We start from the raw sequence: 26,049 nt of genomic DNA, 5'->3' as shown, positions 1-26,049 counted from the left end.
TCCAAGGTCGAGGACGCATTGGGCTGCTTAACCACAAGGCCAGCGGTTCAAACTCATGAGGGAGACAGAGAAGGAGGCTGTCTGCTCTCCTGAAGATTCCCAGCCTTGGAAAAACGTGGGGACGGGGAGCTGCAGAGGACGTAAGCGCAGTGGGTTTGGGGTCGGGTTGGAACCACTGAGCAGGCTTCATCGCCCTCACCCGCCCTGGCTGCGAGTGTAGCTTTGTTGTCACTGAAAAGGCGTCCTTCCTGACACTAAGGGAAGGCTGAATAAGAACTATGAACACTGACAAAGTTACCTCCACTTAAAAAAAATAAAGGTTTATTGAGAGATCCTTCATGGAGTAAAAACTTCACTGTTAAACTCAGAGTCCAGCAGTACCCCCATCAGTGCGCATTCTTAAAGACACACCAGGGGTGCCGGCTCATCCACCTCCCCTAAGGCAATGTTGCTCCTCCCCCAGGGACTGCAAAGTGAAGGGAAATGCCCACTTCAGAATGCACGGGGAAGTGGGGAGGAGGGGGAGGCCCCCCGCCCCCCGTGGCCCCGTACTTGGAGGGGAGAAATGAATGTACGTTCTCCTTCCCTTTGCAGTCTCTGGGGAAGCAGCAACACGTTCACCCACAAATTCGCCAGACTCCAGCCTCATTCAGATGTGAGAATAAAGGCGCCTTCACGAGAGTGGGGTTGCATTTGGTGAGCTTAATATTGGAAGACAAGGAGAAGGAAAAAAAGATGCACTGGCTTGTAGAAGCCAGTCAGCTCGCTTGCTCTGCTGCTGGAGTGGTTGATGTCGTCTTGCAGGTGGTGTATTCAGCTGTAACCTCGCTTCTCCTACAGGCAAAGTACAGAGAAAGCACCAAAGATAAACACAGTGAAGGATAGAAATGAAATTCCAATTAAAAATGTGCTAAATAGCACGAGCCCACCCCCCCCCACAGGAAATAGATGGCGCTTTGAACACTAATATCAAGTCATCAATTCTCCTTTCACTTAAAACTATTCTTCTATCACTGGATTGTCATTTTATCACCCCCCAAATGAGGAGGGGGGCAGGAGCATGCGCAGGGCTTATGGCTTCCCCGCTGTGACTTGGGGCTGACGGGAAAGGCTAAAGACAGGTGTTGCAAGCACCACCGTTGAAGCACTGCCGCTCCAACCGGAAGCTTTGGTAGCGCAGCGTCCTAACCGTACTCAGTGCAGTAGACGCCTCATTCACCCCTCACTGTCCAGGAGGCAGGGGAGCCCTGGTGGTTATGAATTGGGCTGCTAATCACAAGGTCAGCGGTTTGAAGCCATCAGATGCTCCTTGGGAAAAGACGGGGCTTTCGACTCTTGTAAAGAGTTACAGTCTCGGACACTCACAGGGGCAGTTCTATCCAGTCCAATAGGGTCACTAGAATTGACTCGGTGGCAGTGAGTTTGGTTGGGCTTGCTCCAGGAGGTGTCTATTTCAAGTAAGAGACCCCCCTAAATCACTCTTCCCCCCAACAAGCTTTTATTATAACAAGTTACCTTTCTCAAATCTATTACTCCAGTCCAGCCAGTGAGTGTTGCCCACTGGACCTCAAATGACTTAGAGACGTGGCTTCAAGTTTCCTCAAAGCCACATGGTTTCAAAATGCCTGTACATGACACAGGCAGAATTAATTGGATTTAACCCAATCCAATAAGGATAACATGGTTTGGGCCTGTGCTTTATATATTCTTGTACCAAATCTAAGACCTTTGGTCTGGGGCATACATGGACAGCACCTTCCACGTGGGGTTCATCAGCCACACATGACTATTGGCGACCACATCGGCCTGTGTGGTTTTTATCCCTGCCATAGTCAATTGGACTGTGATAGACGAATACTAAATTTGAACTGGCCAATTGTTAGTACATTTGCCACAGCAAACACTGCTGAGATGCTGACCTAAGGTAATGTGACCAGACGTCCATCCCACTTTTGGCGGGACAGTCCCGATTTTTAACAATTTTTCCTGTGACCTGCGGTGTTTAAAAAAGTCCTGATTTTTGGAAAGAATGCATGACAAGCTAGGGTATACAGTTTTCGACTGCCATGTGGCTATTTCGCCAGGATATGAGTTTTACCAATGGTGTCCCACTTTAGCAATGTTAAAATCTGGTCACCTAAATAAGGTCACAGCTAACCATGCTAATATTAATATTTCCCTTTATGGGATAGGCCGTCATGATGAATTCCTATTGTCACAGGCCTCTGCGCCTGTATAGTATCGGTGTCCTAAAGGCCACTCTGGTGAACACAGTCTCGCAGCACAGTGCTTGAGCGCTTTGCTGCCCACCAAAGGCCAGCTCTTTGAAGCCGCCAGCCACTCTGGGAGAGAGGCAAGGCCGCCTGGTCTCATCCAGATTCCTGCAGTTTAGCAAACCCACTCAGGCAATTCTACTTTGTCCTTTAGGGTTGGCATAAGCCAGACTCGACTCGATAGCACTGAGTTTGGTTTTGGTAAGATGACATTAAGCCTTGGGGCCGAGTGGACGTCCACTGGACATCAGCCAACATAGTATAGCTCATGTTATTGCTATCTACAGATGAACAGATGGCTTTCTCAAAGAAAGGGTCATGGAAAAGAGATAAACAAAAAGCAGATACCTTTTAATGGTAAAAGAAAACCTTTCAGCTATCTTCTTCTCAGAGAGAAATAAACTTTACTTCTCTGTGGCTCTCATCAATTACGTATGCACTGAACAGAGAGGAAGGGAAAAGGACCGAATAAAACAGGGACACCACACCAAGACACATGTATGAGCGGGGGTCGGTCATACACTGGGAAAACCAGTTCTCCGGAAGGAGAGAAGAAAAGCCGCAGGTCCGTTGTAAAGCCAGGCTATCCATTCCGGGGACCTGCGACCCATTCTGTGCAAGAAGCAAGTTCTCTTTGAAGGAAGTCTCACAGATCCAGCTAACAGCCGGGCAGAGTCTAAGGTTCTGTTCGATCTTGAGCCCCTGGTGCGAGAAGTAGACAATGCAAACGACTCCGGGGCAACAGACAGACTGTGGGAAGAGGGCTGCTCCTGCTCTCTAGCTCTCTAGATTTTGAGGCCACATAGTGTTACTATATTCACGTGCCGTTATCCTAGAACTCAGCTGAATGACGACTCCTACATGCTCAGATGCATCTTGGCTTTTGACTCGAGCACGTTGGTTTTGGACCCTGAGGGAAGGCCCTTCAGAAACAATACTGCACAGTCTCCCATATTTGGAGGCTGGAGCTGAGGTCAGACATGTGTTCTCTGAACGAGGTACGAACCCGGCTAGGTGTTAGGTTTGTCACCGTCTTTTTGAAAACTTTGTTGAATGCACAAGAATTGGATAGCCAATTAGGAAAAAGTAATCAAGTTACACTGATCCTTCAGCTTTGTCCTTTTAAAAGTCCTCAGTAGCCACACATGACCCTTTGGCTGTCGCCTGAACAGCCCCGTTTTCAATGCCTGCCTTAGTCAAGTAACTCTGATAGCAGACAATGACTAAATTCAGACTAGCCACGGGTTCACCAGTATATTTGCCAGAGCAAACACTGGGATGTTAACCATGGGCTAGCCAGGTTAGTTTGGGACATCTTAATATGCCCCTTTGTGAGGCAGGCCAGCTACGGGGCCACATACTTGTGCATGGAGTCTTTGTTTCGTGTCATTATGTGTCAATGCACTCTCAACCACCTGGCCAGACAAGTCACAGAGACTTCTGTCACATCTAAGTGTGACAGCTTCAAAGAAATCACAAAATTCACCGGATCAGTCCATATTAACATGAGAATTAGGTTTAATGTGTACTGAAAATAAAAGCAATGGAAGACGAATTTACTACAGGTAGTAAAATATATCATTCTAATCAACTTAGTCAACTCTCACATTTCCAGATATGAATTAGCTAATGAAATTCATGCACTTAGTGGGGGGGGGAGGGAAGGGATCACTACAAGTAATGAAAACATTTATGCTATTGTCTAGAACAGCACGGCAATGGCAGGCAGCATGGAACGGAGCGGCAGCCAAGCACAAGACAAGGGTGGGGGATGCCAAGATGAGGGCGTTTGGCAGACCAGTGCAGAAAGGTGCATGGCACTGCACTAGTTTCGCACCATGTGGGATGCTCTTCTAAGCGACAGAAGCTTTGGGGCCAGTCCCCATCAAGTCATTGAAATGAGGCTTCATGGTCTTCAACAAAGACCGTGCTGTTGGGTGCTGTCAATTTTTGATGCCCGCGGGCATTGTGTGACAGAGAGCGGAGCTGCTCCCGTGGGCCTGCCCTGGCTGTTCTCTCAAAGGGAGCACACGGCCGCGTCTTTCTCCTGCGGAGCTGCTGAGTGGCTTCTCGGTGAGCAGCTCAGCACGTAACTTCGAAAGCACCAGATCGCCTTGAGAAATGACGAGCCCTGATGGTCCTGCGGGCTAGGTGCTGGGCTGCCACGTGGGAGGTTGGCGGTTCAAACCCCTGAGCTGCTCTGCAGGAGGAAGAAGAGGCTGTCTGCTCCCATCAAGATGTCGGAGTCGCCATCACCTTGATGGAGGTGGGTTCGGTACTTTGGGATGAAGGTTGTACAAGTGTTCCCCTTTAGGACATGGACCGAATCCATTTTTAGACCAAGCTGGAGCAGCAATTTGGGAGCATCTACTCTTCCTTCAGAATTAGACGTAACTCCTTTACGTTTTATAGTCTGTGCAAAAAGTTTCTGTGGCAACAGTAGCCAACTTTGGGAGAAAAAATTGTATACATTAAACAGTGCAAAGTATGTAAGAGAAATCTTTACTTGTTTGAAAAACCAACAAAAACGAAGCCAAGCCTTTTTTGGGCCCACATAATGCCAAGGAATCTTTAAAAGATCCAATGATCTTAACCACACAAAAAAAGTGCCAATAGGTCTTTCAAGAACAGGGGCACCTCAAGAAGAGCCTCCACTCTGGTGGTCCACACACAGCAGCACTCTCGACTGGGGGTTCTTACTAAAATGCAGGCTCTCGGGCTCCAGTCCAGGACCCATGATACAAATCTGTCTCTTAACAGGAGCCCCAAGAGGCTTATGTGCAGACTGAAGTTGTGGACGCAGACTCCAGAAAGTGCAGCAGGAAGGCCATCCACACGTCAGAGTGACTTCAGCTATGAAAGTCACCTAGCACTAGAGCAGCTCACGAGGGTGGCCATGTGTTGACGCCAGTCCATGAAGAGTCCTTCCGTCTTAATCCGGCTATCGCGGGAGACACAGGATTTCTAATGGAAATGACATGGGTGGGCGGCATATAGCCTGAAAGATTCCAATACCATCGATATTTTAGCACGAAGGCAATTACGTTGTCCACCCTAGTTATAAAACAAGCAACCTTTTCCCTCCCAAGTGGTGCTTTTATTTGCACAGATAAAAAACACTTTAAAATTTGCACACTGCCAATTTTTCTTTCTTGCTTTGTAAATTGTATTTGCTGCAAAATACGGGCTTTTAAAAGTCACCAAGCACACTTTTTGGACCCTCGCTGTTGCACGGAGCTTTTTAACTCGAGGTGAAATGCTTAGATAACTGCTCCTCCGCCTTAGAAGAACCAGGGACTAACTGGTAGCTGTCGGGAGTTCAAATACTCCCTTCAGGACATTTTCAGTAATTGAGGCAGTCAGGTTTAAGACAGAAAGAAAGTGGGTAGAGGAATACCTTTGTCTGACTTTCTTTGGATATTATTTCTACATAAACTGTTGGATCTGTAATAACTGTTCCCCTGCTAAGAGGGTTGGATATAGATTTTAAAAATACACCGATGGGAGATAGCAGGTACATATGTCTTAAGTTCAACAGCTCTTCAAGCATCTGCGTATTTTGAAAAAGGTAACTATGGAAAAAATGCGAGATCTTTCTGAGTGAAGATGTTCTTTTGTTAATATATAGCCCAAACCCAATGATGAATATGAAAGAAAAATAACCCCAGCATAAATTTCACAAAGTTATTACTAAGTTTCATTCCAAAGTTATTTCATAATGAAGATGCTCCTCAGCTTTCAGAAATCCCAAAGCATCAAATCTTGGTTGATGGCAGGTACTTTTAAGTGTTTCATGAAACTGTACACTTTTTTACTTAAACTGTAGTGCTTACAAAACCTATTTTCTTTAGACGGTCTTTACCTGCCAATTTTTGCTATTCTGAGTTCCTCTTTTCTCATTTTTAATAGATCAAAAGGGAGAGAAAAGATCATGGAGACACCTTGTTGATCTTACCCCTGTCGGCAAACCCCATCAGTTTTACGGTGACCTAGCAAATTAAGAGAACATAAGAAGGAAATCAAATTGTGTTGTGTTTCATCCCCAGTGAAGTAACCCCTCTACATAAAATCAAATGAGGTCTTTGGATGGAATCAATCTATGGTCCCTTACAATTAATTAAGTTGTGCAAATGGAAATCTTCATCATGAAAATTCAAATGAATACAATGATCAGAGTGTCCATTGGGAATATTTAGAATTTCAGGATTCCGGTTTTGGAAGTAGGGGTTGCTTAGGGTCAGGACAGGCCCATTCGAGAGCCCCAATTCACTACAGAGCCGCCACAAGTACCTCTGTTACCTAACACTCTCTGAACAGCTGAAGCAACCCTGCACACGCGACTCTGGTTGCAACAGTAACATGGCTGGGAGTATTTGGACAGCGACATGGGATTCTGAGGGCACAGGAACACAGGCACATTGACAGAGAGGCTGCATGCAACACAAAGGGCACACTGAGGCTGCACAAAAGCTGGCCCAGGGCGACAAGGACGAGCAGGAGAGGAGGAGACGTGCTCCGACTTACCCGCTCTTGTTCTTGTTCAGATATTTATACAAAAAGATGAAAAATACCGTAACTCCGATAGCTACAAGAAACCAGGAGACATGTGACATGTGACTGGAAGCCAGTTACCAAGACTTAAAACCAGGCAGAAGAAATCCAGGTTGGCTACAGTTCCCGGGTCAGAAAACACTATTTTATTTAAGCACAGACATGGTTAGCTACCACTGGTACTCTACACTGCCTAACTTCAATCCCTGGGAATCACACTTAAGTATTCCCACACGAGTCAGGCAAAATCCTTGCTTCACTGAGATAATCGCCCAAGGGGTAGTTGGGAAGGGACCTCACGTGACTTGGTTGCGGTGCAGAGTCATTGCTGAGTGGCATGTGGAGTACCACGCCATTTACAATCCCTCCCATGGGTGTGGGTCGGAGGAGAGCTCAGAGTTTGCCGATTGGTTTATTGAGGCCCACGCTTTCAACAGGATAACCAACAGAAAAGCAGTAACAAAACCAACGCTGGATCTCGTAGTGAATGGAAAGTCTGCTTTAGGCGGGTTTCCACGTGTGGGATACTTACCAATGGCAACTACAATCACAGTGATGCTGCCTCCACCTGGGAAAAAGGGAACGGCATTTAAAGATGGCACGTCACACCACATCTCTTCCAGCAAAGAAGAGTCTACCTATCTGGGTAGCGAGGGGCCACTGCTGGGTATAGTGATTATGCATTGGGCTGTGATTGGAAAGATCAGTGACTTGAAATCACCAGTGGCTCTTCAGGGAAAAGAGGCGGTTTTCTATCCAGTAAACAGTTAATGGTCTTGGAAACCCACAGGGCCAGTCCGAACCTGTCCCATAGGGTTGCTATGAGTTGCCATCAACTTGATAGCAGTGAGTTTGGTTTGTGAGTCCATCTGGGTATATACCCTAAAGAAATCAAGAATACAACATCAACAGACATACGCACACCTATGTTTAGTGCAGCAATTTCCACAACAGCAACAACACGGGAATAGTTGTTTCTCTAGTACCCTACTCCCAAGGTGCCATAATGTGTTAGAACGGGTTGACCAGAAAAACAAATCCAGTGACACTCATATATGTGTAAGAAAGAGCTTTATCAAGGAGTAATTGGAAATCAAGAAAACATCCCAGCCCATTCCAAATCAAGTCCATAATTCCAATATGAATAATCTATAAACCCCTCTTCGACTCACACAGCCACATGCAATGATGGAGAATGCAGGACGATCACAGGCCGGTGGGTGCAGAGTCTTGTGGATCCAATGGCGGTGGAAGCATCACAAGGCTCTGGCAGGTCTCAGCACATGGGTCACCAACAGGATGGCGGAGCAGAGTGTGTATGGCCCACCTCCAGGAAGAAAGAGGAAGAGGCCCACCTCGGAGAGTCATTTATCTCCATAGCCCTCCAATCAAGCTGCGACCTGACTGACAGGCTTAACTTTGCCCACATGTTCTACGGGAGCCACGTTGGCACAAAAAAACCTAACTATCACATGGGTGTCTCTGAATTTGTTTCTCTACTTAACCTGGCCTAATGCAAGAGAAACGGATCAGTAAGCTCTGACACGTTCACGCTATGGGATATTATACATTAATAGAAAAACTCTTGAACAGTGCAAGATATGGACAAAACGAGAACACTGTGCTGAGCAATCTCAGTCATTCTTAAGAAGATAAATAATAAAACAGTTAATAAATAGGTATGAAGAAAAACAATGAAAAAGAAACAAGCTTACATAGCAACAGACAAGGCTTTGATGACTCTGAGGAGACCAGGTACAGGGTAAGAACAGAGAGGGAAGAGACAGGTCATAGGCGGGGGAGTAGGATGGGGTAGGATACAGGGAGAGGGAAAAAGAAACCATATGCATGGAGGATTTAATAGGATATTGTTGATTTCATTTCTTGAGGTGGGCTGTGTAAATATAATTTTCTTTAAAGACAAACAAGCAAACAAACAGAAATTCTAGATTCTTTATCCCTCAAACCAAATCGTGGCCTGAATGGCTTTCAAAAACAAAAACACGGGAGGAACAGTAAAATTGAAACGGACTTGGATTCATCTCAAACCGATGAAAAGAATCAGTCTTTTAGTGTTAGTCAGACGATTAACATATCCAATATCCAGTTCATTTTGATCACAGACACCGGAGCCGTTCCAGGCTGCGGGTCCAACACGGGAAGGTCTTGCTAGGAACCACGCGTGTCATTGCGTTGTGCTGTCCCTACCCCACCGGGTGGTCGGTGAAGGCCATCAGCACAACAAGACGTCACCGGATGTGAGGGTGATAGTAAACAAAGACAAAGGACCATCCCCTGCTAGTAGGCTTAGCTCAGTGTTCTATCGTTCTTTATGATTTGGTGGGAAATTTACATGTTTCCTTAAAATTGGCTCTGCAGAAAGGAAATCATGTATGTCAATTCACCTATCATATAGACAGGATTTTCAGATTCTTTACAAATCAAACTTTATCTTAGTTAGCATCAAACCCCTGGCCCTCCCCACCCCTTTTCCTTCAGTGAATGAAGCCCAAGTTGTGGTCATCAAGGAGAATCTTTATGTATGTAAATGAAACCCCAGGGCACTTGGTGAGGGGGGGGGGGCTACTAAGTAAGCCTACACAATCTGAAGGTTTTCTTACAGTAGTACCTTTAGCTTCTAAAATGGCTACAGGGCACAACATAAATTTCACTGTCATGTGGAACTCTGACCTTGCATCTTATAAACAATTTCCAAGTGTGGAACCATTGAAGGTAGCGCCCTGGCAATTTAACCATGCATTCTAACAAACCAAAAACCCACCGCCAGTGAATCCATGCTGAGTGGACGTATGGGTCAGGAATAGAACTGTCCCTGAGTGTGAGACTGGATTTACTAAAACTCAGCTTCTCAAATTCAAGACCAAATTCAGTGCCACAGAGTCGATGCTGACTCATAGTGGCCCTCCAGGACAGAGCAGAACTGCCCTGTGGGTTTCCATGACTGTGACTCTGTATGGGAGTGGACAGTCTCGTCTTTCTCTGGGGCTGCAGCCGGTGGTTTCAAACTGCTATCCAATGTGTAACCGCTAAGCCAGCAGGGCTCAGAAGCCAGCTTGGGGTGCATTTCATGCAAAGACTAGCAGTCACGAAACTTGTCAAAGGAATGCAAAGTAATAGCTCTTGTCTTCGTTTACTTCTCGAGAAACCTATTTTATCAAACTTTCACTGCCACTACTACATTTTATCATTTCTGTTAACACACAGTGTGCGAATGGAGTAAGCTGACATGAAGTGTTCTACCTTGGGGGAAAACAAAGGAACCCAGCTTCAGAGCCTCAAATCAGCCCATCCTGGGTTCATGGCACGGCTGGGAATTTGCATTTCCTTAAGAAATCAGCCAGAATCTGCATTTTAACAACATCCCCAGATCTCAGAAAGGGGTGGAACCAGAATAAACCTGTTCAAAGCCCAGCCCAGTTTATCTGGCTCATGCAGATGGAATCTCATTACGGCAAAAATTTATCTACAAATTGCCATCACAAAATAATACTGCAACAAGAAAACGTGTGTGTGTGTGTGTGTGTGTGTGTGTGTGTGTGTGTGTGTGTGTGTGAGAGAGAGAGAGAGAGAGAGAGAGAGAGAGAGAGATGGCAACTTGTAAGTGAATTTCTTTCTATCCATCTCTTATTTGCAGGAGCTGTAATATATTTACCGGGCAAGGCTTTGAACTGGTTCATTCTGGTTCAACCCCTTGTAGTGATTATAGCCCTACTCGTGCGGTAGAGTCAGTGTTGGACTGTTAACCACAAGCTCCATCGTTCAAACCCACCGGCTGCTTATAGGCAGAATGATGAGGTTACCTGCTCGAGTAAAGACTAAGTAAGTCACTACTTCAGAGTCGGTTCCAACTCACAGTGACTCTGTAGGGCAGGGCGGGAGGTTTCTGAGATGATAGCTCTTTACGGAGATAGAAAGCTTACGGCTTTAGAAACCCTATACAGGTTCAAGATGAATTATAATCTACTCGGTGACAGTGAGTAGCCAGTGTCTAACCATAGTGCTTAGGAAAGTCCCCTTGTCCCACTAGCTGTCTCCTTTGGGTTGACTCCAACTCCTGGTGGCCCTGAGTTTGCCAGAGTGGGACTGGGCTTCACAGGGATTTCAATGGCTGGTTGGTCAGAAGCAGACTGCCACACCTGCCTTCCATGGCCTCTCTGGGTAGACCTCAACTCCCAGCTTTTGGGTGAGTCAGTAGTTGAAATTTAAGCCATTTGTACCACTTAAGGCCCATAGTGGTTAAACAATGGGCAGCAATCTGCATGGCTGGCAGTTCAAAACCACCGGCAGCGCTCTACTCCCGGTTAGTCTCGGGAAACACTGAGTCACCACTGACTCTGAAGGGGGTCTGTTTGTTTGTTTGTTTAATGTCGAACCCAGCTAAGGTAATTCACATGTTGAGGAATTTCCTTAAAAACTATTAATTATCTAAGTGTTTTCCACACATGACCTTAACTTTTTACTAAGAAGTGGGTGAAAGTGTACACAGGAAATCTGCTTTCCACTCAACAACTCATAGTTTGTTTTGACCACTTACATGGGTTATGGCATCAGTACCACTTCAAATAACGCCAGGTATCATCAGGAACTTGCGACACAGTCTTTCTTACCCAAGTGATTAAGATATATTAGTTCTATAGACAACTCTACTTTTCATAAGTTTATTAGTAGCCAAAGTAATACTAAACCTAGAATATTTGAAGCGGGCGGAACTTCAGTGAAAGAAGTTGTTCCTGGAGGGGAGGAAAAGAGAAAATGGATTCAGTAAAAAATCAGTCTGAATCAACTTAACAGTAACTAATGACAATAGATCATGCAATAGCATTATATTAATACTAATTTCTGGATCTTGTTAATTATACAATTATGGAAGATAATGTGAAAGAGCAATGTATCAACTTAATTTCAAATGGCTTATAAGAGGTGAACAGAGCCATAGAGAGAGACATGATTCAAAATAAATGTGTTTCAAAATTGTCAACATTTGGGGAATTCTTTGTACTACTGTAGTTCCTAAAATTCCATAAAGAAAAAAATAAATAAGCCTTGAAGCCTAAAATGTGTTTTTTCTCTTTCATCTTTGTAGGGAAAAGAAAATGCTTAATGACTCCTTTTTCCTTGTATTGTATTAACTGCTGTCATTAAATGGCGTTTCCTAAAATCTTTTCAATTTACACTGATTACCAGTTCCTGTGTTGTTACTCTGTGGTACGGATAGCAAGCAGACTAATCATTATTATATTCCCCAGATCCATCTTTGCACTGAATGCCCTCAGGTGACCGTGAGTTCCAGTTCACCGCATGGCCACAGCCCTGGTAATTAAGACACATAGCTAGGAGAGGTCTTAATTCAGTGATTTTAAAGTGAACTGGAAAATTTAACAGGACATTAGTCTCAAAATGTCTGAAAAGAAAATGTCCTGTCAGACATTACTATGGAGCACAGTACGTGGTAATTGAAACTGCGTACTCCTGGCACAGGAATAAATAGAGTCCAAAGGGGCAGAAAGGAGACGAGAACAACTATGAATTTAATGTACAGAAAACGTGTCACTTCAATGGAAGAGAAGACAACTTGATCAACAACTGGGACTGCGTAGCGCCAAATCGGAAGAGGTGGGGTGAGGAACCTTATCTCATTCCACATAATATAATGAATTTCAGATGCACCAATGATTAAAATGCAAACAACATAGGAGTTCCAAACTACCAAAGTATATAAAACAAAACTCTCAACTACTGAAATAGATTAAAAAGAAACTAAGCTATTAACAGTTGTTAACTCAAGTAACGAACTTGGAGAACTAATTTTTTACTCATAGTTTTATAAGAGGGAGACCTGGTGGCATACTGGCTACACATTGCGGTCAGATCTGAAAGATCAGCAGTTCAGAACCACCAGCTTGCTCTGCAGGAGAAGGATGAGGCTTTCTACTCTTATACATAGCCTTGGGCAAAATACATGAATAAAAAGCTTACAGAAAATGAAATGTTTGCAGTAAATGCAGAAGAGAAAAATCAAGGAAATGAATTGAAAATGGAAGAAGGGCAAATTAAAATAAGACCCCCGCGTTGCACCCGTTGACCACATAAATCCATGGCCAACCCACGTGAAGCTGTGCTGTGACCCTACCTGAAAGGCTTGTTTGGTCGGGCCTGCGAGTTGTAGTAGTAGAAGCATCTGGGAAAAGATAAAAGGATAAATTTAATCCGCCTCATCAACGTAAAACAATACATTTAATTTTACATTTTTGAAGAAGTTCATGGACAAAAACAACATAGTCTCCAGACTTTGCAATGCTACTTCTGAGAATATCACCTGAGTATATGTTTGCACAGGTATGCAAAGATGGTAAACACACTGACTATGCCTCCCTACCATAGAATGGGAATCCTAGAAGTTGTGGTTGCTGTGTGCCCATGAGGCTCAGCTGACTCACAGAGACCCTGGGTGACAGAACGGCCCCATAGGGTCCCCTCCACTCTCATCTTCATTGGGCAGGTGGCCTGCTCTTTCCTCCCGCCGTGCTGCCGTTGGGTTCGAATCCTCCACTGACCTTCTGTTTATCAGCGAGTGCTTGCCCACAAGTAATGTGTTCAGGTAAATCTAGTTCTCTTTTAAGCAAACCCCAAAACTCCAGGGTGGAATCAGACAACGTAATCTACACCTTATTATTCCCCACTTAATATATTTTAGATACATTTTCATGAGTACATGTAGATCTACCTACCACCATTATATGCTGCGATTGATACTTTTGACATAGTCTTGCCCCAGCTGAGGATTTTAAAAAATGATTGACAATCCCTTGAGGATTTATTTGAAGATTTCCTATAATGCCCATTCTTTATAAGCTTTGGCTCACAATCCATTTGCTCTTTTCTCCTCAGTGTTTTATGACAAGTCCACGATCAACTTTGTCAAACACCAAGTTCAACAAATTCAGGTATATACTCGTGAGGAGCATGCGAGCAAAACTGGGTGGGTTAATGTGTACATATTTTATATACAATCTTAGTTGTGTTCTCATATCGATCCACCAAAATTCTACCCCCATGCTAATTTAATTAAGGTATACTCCTAGCAGGTATCAGTTACGTTTACCGGAATGGTAACAGTTTTCTAAATGCCATACTAAGGTAGACAATTTCCCTCCTTTCTTCATTTAAATGTTAGGGTGATGGGAAGTGTGCAAACGAATCAGGCCAAGGTGACACTTCTTTGTGATCAACACCCTCTTTAAATCAGAGAGAAACGACAGGCCATAGAAATGATAAGTTAGCAGAGCCAACCTTGGACCCTGAGCAGGGTCTGCCCCAACTTAGACTCCTCCATTATTTCCTTGTCTATTTCTTCTGCTCCCACCAAGGTGAAGTGAAGGAGAGCAAGCAGCACTGACATCAGCGATATCAGCGCTTCAAGCGCATCAAAAGAATCGTCAGCTCTTAATTGGAGCATCACTGAGCAACAACAGTCCCTGCAAGAAACCCTCCATTCATTTCAGCCAAGCAGGACTCTCCCAATCTTTTCAGTTGCTTTGAAATTTCGTTTCTGTCGCCAAAGAAAATTGCCCAGCGATTAGAAAAAGGACAATCGTAGGCAGGAGCAGGATGTGGGGAAGAAACCCAGGAATTGTCCTGGAGACATTAAAACTTCCCAGGTTGAAACACTCCGGTTGAAAGGAATTAAACTGGTTGCATCCTAGAGAATGAAGCACAGCCCTGGACTGGGGGGACCGCCAATGAAGGTGGCTTTTGGGAAAAAAGATCACCAAAGTGGCAATGTTGAGGACATAGATCACGCACACACCAAGAACCATAGCCACGGAAGTTCCTTTTCACGGACCCTCGTTCCAGTGGCGACTTAATCAGACTCGTGACCTTAGGTGAGCTCCCGTAGGGTGGTTGCTCCCATAAAGATTACCTGCAGCCATCACGCTGATGCTGACTCCTATGGACCCTGAAGGACAGAACTGCCCAATAGGGTTTCCAGTCTCCATGGCAGCAAACTGCCACATCTTGTTTTCATAAAATGGCTAAGTTTTACCTACAAATCTTGTGTCTAGGAGCTGGCTGTTTTAGCCTCTGTACCAGCAGGGCTCCTTGGGACAGATTACACCTTATCGGGCAGATCTGCGCTGTCGTATGATGGTCACTGTGAGTCACAATCAGCTAGACGGCACACACCACTGCACAGCAAGGAAGGTTCTAAATCATTTTACAGGCGTGAAACACATCTCAAGCTTACCTAACTTTGCATATCTGTTTGAATCTGCAGATTGTGGTATATAAGTTAGAATCATTAAGTCTAACAAATATATATATATATATATAATATATATATATATATATATATATATGCATGCTGGTGGCAATTTGCCTTCCTCCTCCTATTAGTAAAAATGCTGAATGCAAAAAAAAATAATCTACTGAAAAAAAAATGAAATAACCAGCAATGAAAAGGCTTAGGGGAAATGAAACAACAGAGCAGGATGGTACTAGACCTGGACGAGCCAAAATCGTAGATTTTGTACTGGCAGTAGCTGACACTGCAAAACAAAACAAGATAATAAAAATAAGTGCAGACTGGGTCAGACATTGGGGAGATATGGTTGGGATTTTCACCAAGAATTTTAAGTACCCTTGACAAATGTATGGAGGAAATTACAAAACCTGTGAGAATCAAAATTGGAGGTTTTCTAGTGGTGGTAGTTGACACTGCAACAGAAAACAACATACAGTCGGGTCAGACACTTGGGAGTCCTTGCTGGCATTGTCAGCAAGCATGTACAGGACATGTGAAAAGGAGGAAATTGCAAAACCTGTGAGAATCAAAATTGGAGGTATTCTGGGAGGGCTTGGCACTGTAAAATAAAACAAAAAGACTGGGTCAGATCTTTGGGAGGGACTGCTGGCACTTTCACCAAGAATTTAATGAAATGTTGAAGATTATGATAAGTAGGAAATTACGAAACTTGGATGAGACAAAATTGGGCTTTCTCTATGGGAGGAGTCCGCACTACAAAATAATGTAGATGGGGTCAAACACTTGGAAGTAAGTGCTCTCGTATCATGTATATGAGGGGGTACCCCCCAAAACCTGAATTCCTCCTCCCCTCCAAAGCTATGTATTTAAAAAAAATTTTTTTTTTTTACAAAACAACCTATCACCTTCAAAGTATTCTCCATTACATTGACTACATTTGTCAAATCTGTGATTCCATTCTTGGAAACATTTTTCGAATTCATCTGTTTGGATGGCTGGCAACACCTGCCTAGGTTTTTTTCTTCACCTTTTTTCTGTCGTCAAATCGCTGCTTTCATGTCCCTCTTTATTTTGCAGAATCAAAAAGAAGTTGCATGAAATGAAGTCAGGTGAGTAAGGTGCATGGAGCAAGAGAGGCATGCCGTCTCTTTGCCACAAACTGGCGCACTGAGATGGCTGCGTGAGCAGGTGCATTGTCATGGTGGCAAAACCAGTCCCGTCTGCCACAAAGCAGGCCTTTTTGGTCACACACCATTAAGAGGTCTTTTCAGAACCTCTAAACAGAAAACTTGATCAACACTCTGACCTGGTGGGAGAACTCCACATGCACTAGCCCCTCACAACAGGAAAACAAATGAGTATCATCTTGATCTTTCATTTGACAAGCTGTTTGGGGGCGAGGTGAGGATGGCGTCTTCTACTGGTTTGATTGATGTTGCTTTCGGGGTCATAAGAATTGCATCGTCACCAGTAATGACTCACTTCAGAGCTGTTCTGTCAAAGCAGGGCATGTTTCCACTCGATGCTCTTGTCCCTCGTCAGTCAGAACCCCAGGCCCAATTTCACAGCGACCTTTCTCATCCCCAAGTCTTCCGTTAAAATTCACTGAACTCCAAGATGGTCCAGATAACTCCCCAGTCTCATCAATGGTCTGTCATCCGTCTTTGAGCACAAGTGCATGGATTTTGTCTACATTTTTTGTTCTTTCAGGAAGTTGACGGGTGTCTAGAATGAGGTTTGTCACCAGTCGGCATTTCACCTTTTTTGAAATGAGAAAACCATCCACACACGGGAGTTTTTCCCATAGCGCCATCCTTGTAAGCGGTGTTCAACATCACAGCCGTTTCTGCGGGACTTTTCCTGAGCAGGAAACAAAGTTTCACCGCGGCATGCTGTTCTCTGAAATCGGCCATCACACAAAACGAGGTTCGAGCGAAACTGCTTGTATGGAAAAATTCACTGTGACCTGAGAGAACCTTCCCGGGCGATGTCATTGGGTGCACTGACTCAGCGAGATGGTTGATGCTCACCCAGCGAGAAAACTGTGTACCGTGAAAGCTCCAGCCAGTAGAGCTTTTTCCTGTTTTTATTTTTTGGGGGGGTGACCCTCCCATATGAATTATGGCTTTCATGCTCCAGTTGCTTTAGCTAAAACAATGTTCCTGCTCCAACTTACACTGAAAACTTGGTACCTACTTTGTGTACATAAAAATCGGGAATCCACGCGCCAAGGTGATCTATGTAGCTTGCCCCTGCAACAACTGCAGTAGCCAAATTGCACATGAATTTTTATGTCATGCATCTGTCATGCAAATGAATGCCCAAGCCCTGTTGCCATCAGGTTGGCTCTGTGGCATTATAGCGCGCCTCCACAGGGTTTCCGTAACCCTGAGCGCGAGCAGACCGTCTCCTAGTTCTCCCGCCGTGCTGCGTGGGTTGGAGCGGTCGGTCCCGTGCTTGGTAGCAATGTTTACCCACTGGCATGACCAGGACTCCCTGAAATGACTAATGCCAAACACGAAAGTGGCTTATTTTCAATCATCCTGTACCACTGTCAATGAAATTATACTTAAAAAAAAAAAGGAAATAAGAAAGAAAAAGAAAAGCAATCCTCATACCTTTGAGACATACTGGAACTGGGGGGTTCCACTTGTTATTTTCTTCACAAGTAATGATGTTGTTTCCAGTCATGGAAAAACCCTTCAGGCATTCAAACTTAACCTTGGCCTTGTAGTAATACTTTCTCTGATGTCCCCCCACCATCTCTCCATTCACGACTATTGGGTATTCACATTTGACCACTGAAACCAGAAGAAACCTCAGAATTAATGGAAAGCTGCCTTAACTAAGACCAGAAAATGCAGCGTGAAGTGGTATACACAGTGACTTTACGTATTTAAACTGAAGAAAAAGAAAGCGTGTTAATTCCAGGTGTAGAAACTCACTCTCCCTGCCGTCAAGTGGATGTTGACTCATAGGACAGAGGAGAACTGCCCTGTGGCTTTCCGAGACGGTAAGTAGAAAGATGTGTGCATATTGTGAAATCTAATGCTTCCCCACAAAGCAGATTGCCATTATAGTTTATTTACTTTCTTAGTTTTTTTTTCTAAAAAAGTTTTGACAAAGGTGTACAAAGTAAAATTTAGAGTAACTTCAAAGGAGACTTTTGTTACATTTCGGCTCTAGGGATTTTTTTCTTAAAGGTCATGATTAACCTAATAAAGGCACCTACTTTTTTAGAAAAGTAGGAAAGACTTTCCTGAGAATAGCTGAGTTCAGATTTAGGAGATGCCACATGCCAGACATCCAAAAAGGAAGTCCTCAGAAGAAAGCACGTGCACCCTCTTGGGCGTTCGCAAAACAGGCAGGCTAACAGAGTCATAGGGTCGTGCTCCAGAGTCTTATCTGAAACCCAAAGAAAGAAACACCTTTTATATCTCAACCCCCTACACACACACACACACACACACACACACACACACACACACACACACACACACGCCTGAAATAAAAATACAGAATCAATACTTAGCCTTCATAGCAGTGCCATCTGATATTTTCCTTTCTACTCTATTCCTTCAAAAGTAAAATGCTGGTCATGACCAACTAGATTAATTTCAATGTCATGTTGTTGTTTTGTTAGGGGCCATTGGGTTGGTCAGTTCTGACCCAGAGCGAGCCCTGCACAATAGAAGGAAACACTGCCTATCCTGTGCCACCCTTCCAAGTGTTCCTGTGCTTGAGCCCATTGTTGCTGCCATGGTGGGGGGGGTCTCCTGAGGGCCTTCCTCTTTTCACTGCCCTTCACTTGTACCACGCACGATGCCCTTCCCCAGGGTCTCAAACACAGCAGCAGACATGAAACTGGTCCAGACCATGGCTTGTAAGGACAAGTCCATTCTTTTCCACATGATTCTCTGAGGATCTGTCACGATTCCCATGCATCCTTTTTGTCTTTGGCAAGTGTGTGTTAGAATTTTGCTTCTAAATTCTATTTCGTAAGTAAGTAGAGTGATAGGACCCACACGGCTGACGGTAATGAGTTTCTTCCCACTCCTTTGTGCCTTCGGGATCACTTTGATCCCAGCAGGCTGGGTAAATTCTGTGCACAAGGATTACCTTTCAGCAGAACTATCGTGTGTGTGTGTGTGTGTGTGTGTGCGCGCGCGCACGCACATCCTGGCTACTCTGTACTGATGCTGAGCAAGTTCTGGCTCTCCTGTTGACACCACACAGCAATGATCATCTCTACCTCCTTTGGTCCCTTGGCCAGGATGGTCAGAGAGAGTTTTTTTAAAGTCACTTTTAGGTTGAAGTAGTTCTCAGAAACCCTCTCAAAAAGTTCTCAGAAGGGAACTCCTAGTCTGTTGAAAAGTTTTATCTGGAAAAGATGATGAATTATGTTAAACAATTTCTTTGCACTTATTACAATGACACTTGCTCTTTATATCCTCTTCATGTTATAAACTATAGTGATTAAGCTTTGAGTGTTAACTCAATCTTGCCCTCATGGGATGCATCCTCCTGGCTCCTGACATATTACTCTTTTTATATATGACTGGACTCAGTTGACGGTATCCCTGAATGGTACAAATGGTTGACATGCTCACTTGGAATATTGAGAGGTTGAGGGTTGTAGACTGCCCACATAAGAAAGGCCTGGTTGTCTCTGACATCCACTCAACGTCAACTGGTAACTGATGGATTTGATTTCTAGTCTGTTGAGTACTTCTGGCTTGAGGTTCACCAACAGCATTGCCTACCATCTTCTTGTAATGTCTTTGCCTGGTTTTGGTATCAGGGTAATTCAATCTTCAAAAATGAGTTGGGAAGTGTTCTTTCCTTTTGTATTTTTCGGATGAGTTTGTGTCGAATTTGCTCCTTACATTTTTGTAGACTCCCCCAGTGAAGGCATCTGGCTAGGCCAGGGGGATAAGGTTTTTTAAGTGCAAGTTCTAATTCTTTGCTAGATTTAGAATGATTCAGGCTATCTTTATGTTTCAATGAATTTTGGTATTTGGGGTAACTACCTGGAAAAACTGCCAGACCAGATGAAGTATTTCCCTAACCCCAGGAGTTGGGTGTGAAACCCTTTCTTTAAATCTGCTCAGCCTGAAAATTTGTCTTTGTGAGTGGGAGGAATTCTGCGATCCTAGGTTGACAGATCACAGATTTCTATGAGAGAAGAGTATTTTTATGTCTACACCTTAGGGGTTGCACCAGTTTAAATTCAAAGTTTCTTGGATTTGAACATTATTTCAAGTTCTGCCAGATAAAAAGAATGAAAATGTCTAGAAGACACCAAAAATGGGGCAAACTAAAGCTGTCCAGGTTGAGAATACGAAAGAGCCGTGAAATTATCATCGATGGGTTTAAAAAGTTCATTGTCACCCAGTTGGTTCCCACTGAAATTGATCCTCGAGGCAACATAACCGCTCAGTTCTAGGACATCCTTCTTACTACCACGACATCAGTCTGAGCCACTGTGTCTGTCCACCTCCTTGAGGATCTTCCTTTCTCACCGACCCTCCCCCCAAGTGTGACAGCCAGCCCTCCTGATGACATGCTCGAAGTTGGGCCAGTAGCTACAAGTTTGTCAGTTTGAGCCCACCATTCTCCAGGAGAAAAATGAAGCTGTCTGCTCCCATAACAATCTACAGCCTTGGAAGCCAGCAAGGGCAGTTCTAGCTTGCTGGATGAGGTTGTTATGAGTGGGAATCGACTCAGGGGCTATGAGCTTGGATGAACAGGGAAGAAAGGCACGTGGTGCCTTCAGCAGCAGACTAGCTCCAAGACAAAGCCACTTCTATTTTGAGAGTGTGAGACAAAGGAACTCTGGGAATAACATGTCTACAGAATACACAACCCTCATGCCTAGTCCTTGTTCTTTGTGCAAGTGCTACCCTCTAGAAGGATTTTTATGTTACAGGCTTGCAGTCTCCTTTGTAGTCATCTGTAGTGGGAACCGCCTGGATGTGACAAGCTCTCAAATAACCATGTTGTGCTGGGATTTAAATTCTCTGAGACCTGTGTTTTCGGGCTTGCAAATTTTATTGTCACTGACATTTGAGCATGTTCTTTTACAAATTACAAGGTTCTAGGGTAGGACTGAGCGCTTAATTTATTTTTCAATTTTTTACCTGAAAAAAATTAAGCCAGTTAAAGAATTCCAATGTTGTGCTCTAGTAAGCTGATTTTGAATGTTTCAAATAACTTGGTATACTTTATTTAAACCATGTTTTTATGGTTCAACATGGTTTTCAAATGTTATTTTTAACTATATTTTGCCTTTACCACGATCACGTATTCAATTTGTTTTTCATAGTTCCAAATTTCAGAAAAATTAAAATCAGTATGTTTCTTAAAAAGGGGTGTGTGTCTCAGTTTCATCGAAGTATTTAACTAATAGGCATAAAGGTATTCACAATATTCTTTTATCTTTTCAATGCATGTAGAATATGTAATAGCGTCTTTTTAAGAAAAATTCTTGATATTGGCAACATGTTTTAGATTTTTCTTTGTAGTCAGACCACAGGCTTATCATTTTATTAATCTTTAAGAACCAACTTTTGGTTCCAATAATTTTCTCTATTTTCTTCTCTTTTCAATGTCATTGATTTCTGCTTTTCTTTATTTAATTTCCATCCATCTGCTTATTTGGGGTTTAGGTTTCTTAATGTGGAAACTGAGATCATTTGAGACTTTTTCTCTAATATGCATATTTCATGCGATAAGCATCTCAATCGATAATGTTTTAGCTACATCTAAAAAGTTTTGATGTTATGACAAAATAATAATAACTTATAAATTATCAAGGGTCCATGAGGGAGGGGGCCAGGGAGGAAGAGGAAAAATGAGAATGATGATGACAACAAATGTACAGATGTGCTTCTCACAATGAATGTATGTATGGATTGTGGTAAGAATTGTATGAGCCCCCAATAAAAATAACTTTTTAAAAATTAAATAAGAAATAAAGCTAGTTCTATTGAAATACAAAAATAAATTACTCATTAAATTAAAAATTATTTTAAAAATATGCTAAAAATTTTGTTTGGATGTTTTGTTTTTCATTTTTATTCGATTCAAAATGTCTTCTCATTTCCCTTCTGCTTTCCTCTTTGATTCTTGGGTTATTTACAAGTATACTACATAATTCCCAAATATTTGAGGATCTCCCAGAAATCTCTTGTACTGATTTTCAGTTGTAGTCCATGCGATAAGAGTATGTACTTGGAATGATTGCACTGTTTTTGCAATTTGTTGAAAATTGTCTTATTGTCTACTAGAATGTGGTCTATCTTGGAAACATTACATGTGTTGTCCAAAAGTAGATATGTTACTACTGTGTTCAGGGGGTCCTGCTTACGTGGGTCAACTCTCTTCCATTGTCTCATGTTGTTGATCTCTCTCCGGTGCTGTAAACATTTTACACACACACACACACACACACACACACACACACACACACACCATATATACTCATGTATAAGCCGAGTTTTCAGCACATTTTTAATGCAGTTTTTGTGGTAAGATTCAGTACCTGGTCCTTGGCTGAAATTCGGGTCAGCTTATACGCGAGTATACACAGTATATATTTGTCTATAGTCTATCATGTTATCAGTAAGAAAGAAGTAACGGCTATTACAAGGTATTATAACCATTGTCAGGAGCTAAAACTCACAGAGATCTTGTAGCACACTATAAAATGTTATTTTTAAGACAGTACTGCTGGGGTTTGCGTTTCTTTCACACACACACACACACACACACACACACACAGTTCTAATACATAGGTATCAATCACAATGTATACACTCAGATGCCAAGAATATTGCGAGGTGGTTTCCTTCACCTAGACCTATCATCAACTCTGTTTGAGCTACATTAAAGTTAGTAACTAATTTTACAGGGAGTGGAAGCATTTAATTTGACTGTGCTTTCCAATGTAAGTAACATCATATGCAATGTTTTTTCACTGCATTTTCTAATGAAGAAGGATATACACTTAATTTTTACCTTTACACTTAGGAGGCTCGCTACTCCATTCTGCATTAGTAGAACACGAAAGAATTTCCGCTCCAACAAGTGAATACTGATCTGCTCCTCTCACAGGGTTGCAGCTGTAACGCACCACCTCACCGTACTCATAGACATCCTTCCCAGCATTGCTGTATATCCCATTTTCTATGTCTGGAGGTGGTTCACACATAGCCTCTTAAAAGGGGGGGAAAAAGAAGAAATCAGTCACAGACATATATATATATATATATATATATATTCATAGAGATATATGAAATAGAAAACAAAAGGCAAAAGATTAAGTTCAGACTTCTTTCTCACTGTCATTGAGTCCATTCTTACTCATGGCGACCCTATAGGGCATGGTAGCACTACCCTTGTGGGTTTCGGATCCTGTATATCTTTACAGGACTAGAAAGCCCACCTTTCTCCCACCGAGGGGCTGGTGTTTGCCAACTGATAACCTGGATGTTAGCAACCCAACACACAATCACTATGCCACCACTGTCTCATGTCCAGTTTTATGAATTACCTTCAATAAAACCATCAACACACAATTGCTACTAGTTGTGAAGCCAAGAGTCATTTGGATGAGAGTTTCCGTGAAAAAATGAATATATCACACCCAGCACCGTCACTTAAAATAAGCTTTCAAAATAAAACTCATTATCTTAAGGCATGAAATACTTCTTGTTATCTATAAGGCAATGCTTAGTTTTATTCTAGTAATCATGAAAGATTCTGACAATTTTATTCTAGTAATCCTAAGAGATCCTGACAATTGAGTTTATAAGTAAATGTAGAACTGAATTTCAGTTGAAAAAGAAATCGTTTGTAATGTATAGCTGTATCTACTCTCTAAATCGGTGGATAATAACACAAAGTTACTGTCTTTTGTTTTCCCTCAGTCACATGATATGACGACACTCTGGAACTTTTCAGAGGCTGCTAACTGTGCGAATACTGCAGTAGATTGAAAGCAAAGAAAATGCCCTGCTACGTCACAGTGATCCTGTAAGATAGGGTAGAACTGCCCCTAGGAGTTTCTGAGATTGTAACTCTTTACAGGAATAGAAAGCCTTGTCTTTCTCTCAGAGTGGTGGTCTTGAACTTTGGACCTTGCAGTTAGCAGCCCCGCATGGAACCACCATGCCATCAGCACTCCTTGCAGTCGCTTAAATGTAGGAGTACGTAAGAGAATCCAGACACCATCCTCTAATTCACATGTTGAAGACACTTGCAAAATAAGAAAAGTGTCACTGTTGACACTATTTGGGGAAAATAGTTATTTTTCACAAAAATGTCACACATACCAAAATGTATTGCGTTCACTATTCCTAAGAAATGAAAACATTAATTATGATTTGAAAACATCTCAGTTTTAACTCTAATATGATAATTATCAACCGGTGTAAAGAACAGCTCTAGGCAGTTCCCTGTAATTTAAAAGAGGAAAGGGGTTCAGAGCTCGAAATGCTGCAGAACTGCCAGTGTAAAGTTTAAAACAGAATGTACTTACTCTCACACTGTGGAAGGTTGCCATTCCAATTAACTGAATCTTGACCGATCTCACATATGAGGCTTTTTTTACCCACTAAGTTAAAACTAAACGAGAAAAGAAAGGGTTACAGTCACTTCAGCAGCTAACAACATGCGCACAACACAGGGAATTCTTACGCAGGTGGTTGGTTTTACGCACGGCAGTAGTCTTAGCTTTCATGAGTGCCATCTATTGAAAAAAATTGCTAACATAATCTACAATTTCATCTAATACAGTCCCTTCATTTGGACACATTTTTGTCAAGGACAAACCTATCTGTCTAACTCTGCTGTGCCTGCTGGTCTGGTCTACTGGCTGTTTCCGGCGGCACAGTGCGCTCATTCCCGGCCTCTGATCCTGCAGCTCACACAGCGAGAACAGCAATAGAGGAATAGATCAGGGTCTAGAGCTGGACTGTCTGGATTTGACTCCCAGCTCCACAGCTCCCTTTTTATTTGAGCTTGGACAATTCACTTATTACTCCTTCTCTTTAGTTTCCTCATCTGTAAAAAGGGGCTAATACTTACCTACCTTTTGTGAGGATTCATTGCATTAGATCTGGCAGATGAGACCTCTGCATAGATTAGCTCATGTAGGATGTATTAGCTTTTAGATCACAATCTCTCTTTAGTTTTAGATAACTCAGGAAGAGCTCTAGACTCTGAAATCTTCTCTGACGAGTGAAATTTACAGCAATCTTCCCTTCTCCTGGGCTCTATTTATTTTACTCTTCTCATATGCAATTTTGCTTGATAACACTCAGTATATATTGCATTTCTCAGTGAGGTTACAACTTCATTAAGAAAATTCTAGGTCTTAAATGTTTTTTGGGGTTTTTTATTGCTCAAAATGTCTATTGACTAAAGAATCCAGTGTTTTTAGGTTTATCAAGTTAAAAAAAGAATCCATGAAACTACCAGTACAGATTCATAGCTCATTTTTCTCAAGCTCAATCTGTGTTTTTCCTATTTATAGTAGGGTACACTAACGATTACTAACTGCACATTTCTCATAAATGCCAACTATCTGACACATACGGTTTCAAAGGCTCTGAAGAGCAAAGGCCATGATTGAGTGCTCAGTGTCTCTCTCCGAGAAGCTCGACAAATTGACAATAGTTTCAGAGAGGTTTTCCAACACTGATCACTGTTAATGTACTGGTCGGGTGGAACCAGGGTGGTTTCAGACTAGGAACACAGAGCACAGGATATAGACAGAGTTATATCCTGGCTCTCAGAATATCTCTAAGCTTGGCAACTCTACCTGCTGTTCTGTAAGCCCGACTTCAACTCTGGGAGTGGTGTTTTTACATAGGGTTACACTTGACTGCCAAGCATAAAACAACCCATGATTTTATTCCTTTCAACAGGCTTATCATT

General features: G+C 42.8%; 1 protein-coding gene across 4 annotated transcripts in view; it reads right to left on the bottom strand.

The window, feature by feature from the left end:
• Positions 1–299: 299 nt before the first annotated feature.
• The window catches only part of CD46 (CD46 molecule), a 41,876-nt gene continuing 16,126 nt past the window's right edge, over positions 300–26,049 (bottom strand). Inside the window, exons 4-13 of one of the 4 annotated variants that reach the window (XM_075529786.1) lie at positions 24,650–24,735; positions 23,128–23,325; positions 17,727–17,909; positions 15,347–15,391; positions 12,976–13,023; positions 11,531–11,575; positions 7,357–7,392; positions 6,798–6,858; positions 6,229–6,262; positions 300–834 (exon numbers count right to left, since the gene is read on the bottom strand). In XM_075529786.1, the coding sequence (XP_075385901.1) occupies positions 6,253–6,262; positions 6,798–6,858; positions 7,357–7,392; positions 11,531–11,575; positions 12,976–13,023; positions 15,347–15,391; positions 17,727–17,909; positions 23,128–23,325; positions 24,650–24,735 (712 nt within the window). In that variant the 3' untranslated portion in view covers positions 300–834; positions 6,229–6,252. Of the gene's footprint in view, positions 835–2,621; positions 2,713–6,228; positions 6,263–6,797; positions 6,859–7,356; positions 7,393–11,530; positions 11,576–12,975; positions 13,024–15,346; positions 15,392–17,726; positions 17,910–23,127; positions 23,326–24,649; positions 24,736–26,049 lie in introns of all 4 variants that reach the window. The other 3 variants (XM_075529767.1, XM_075529763.1, XM_075529776.1) reach the window with 3 other exon arrangements.

Source organism: Tenrec ecaudatus, chromosome 1, assembly GCF_050624435.1.
Source record: "Tenrec ecaudatus isolate mTenEca1 chromosome 1, mTenEca1.hap1, whole genome shotgun sequence".
NCBI lineage: Eukaryota > Metazoa > Chordata > Mammalia > Afrosoricida > Tenrecidae > Tenrec > Tenrec ecaudatus.
Note: the sequence above shows the minus strand (reverse complement) of the source record. Positions and strands in the feature narration are given on the sequence as shown.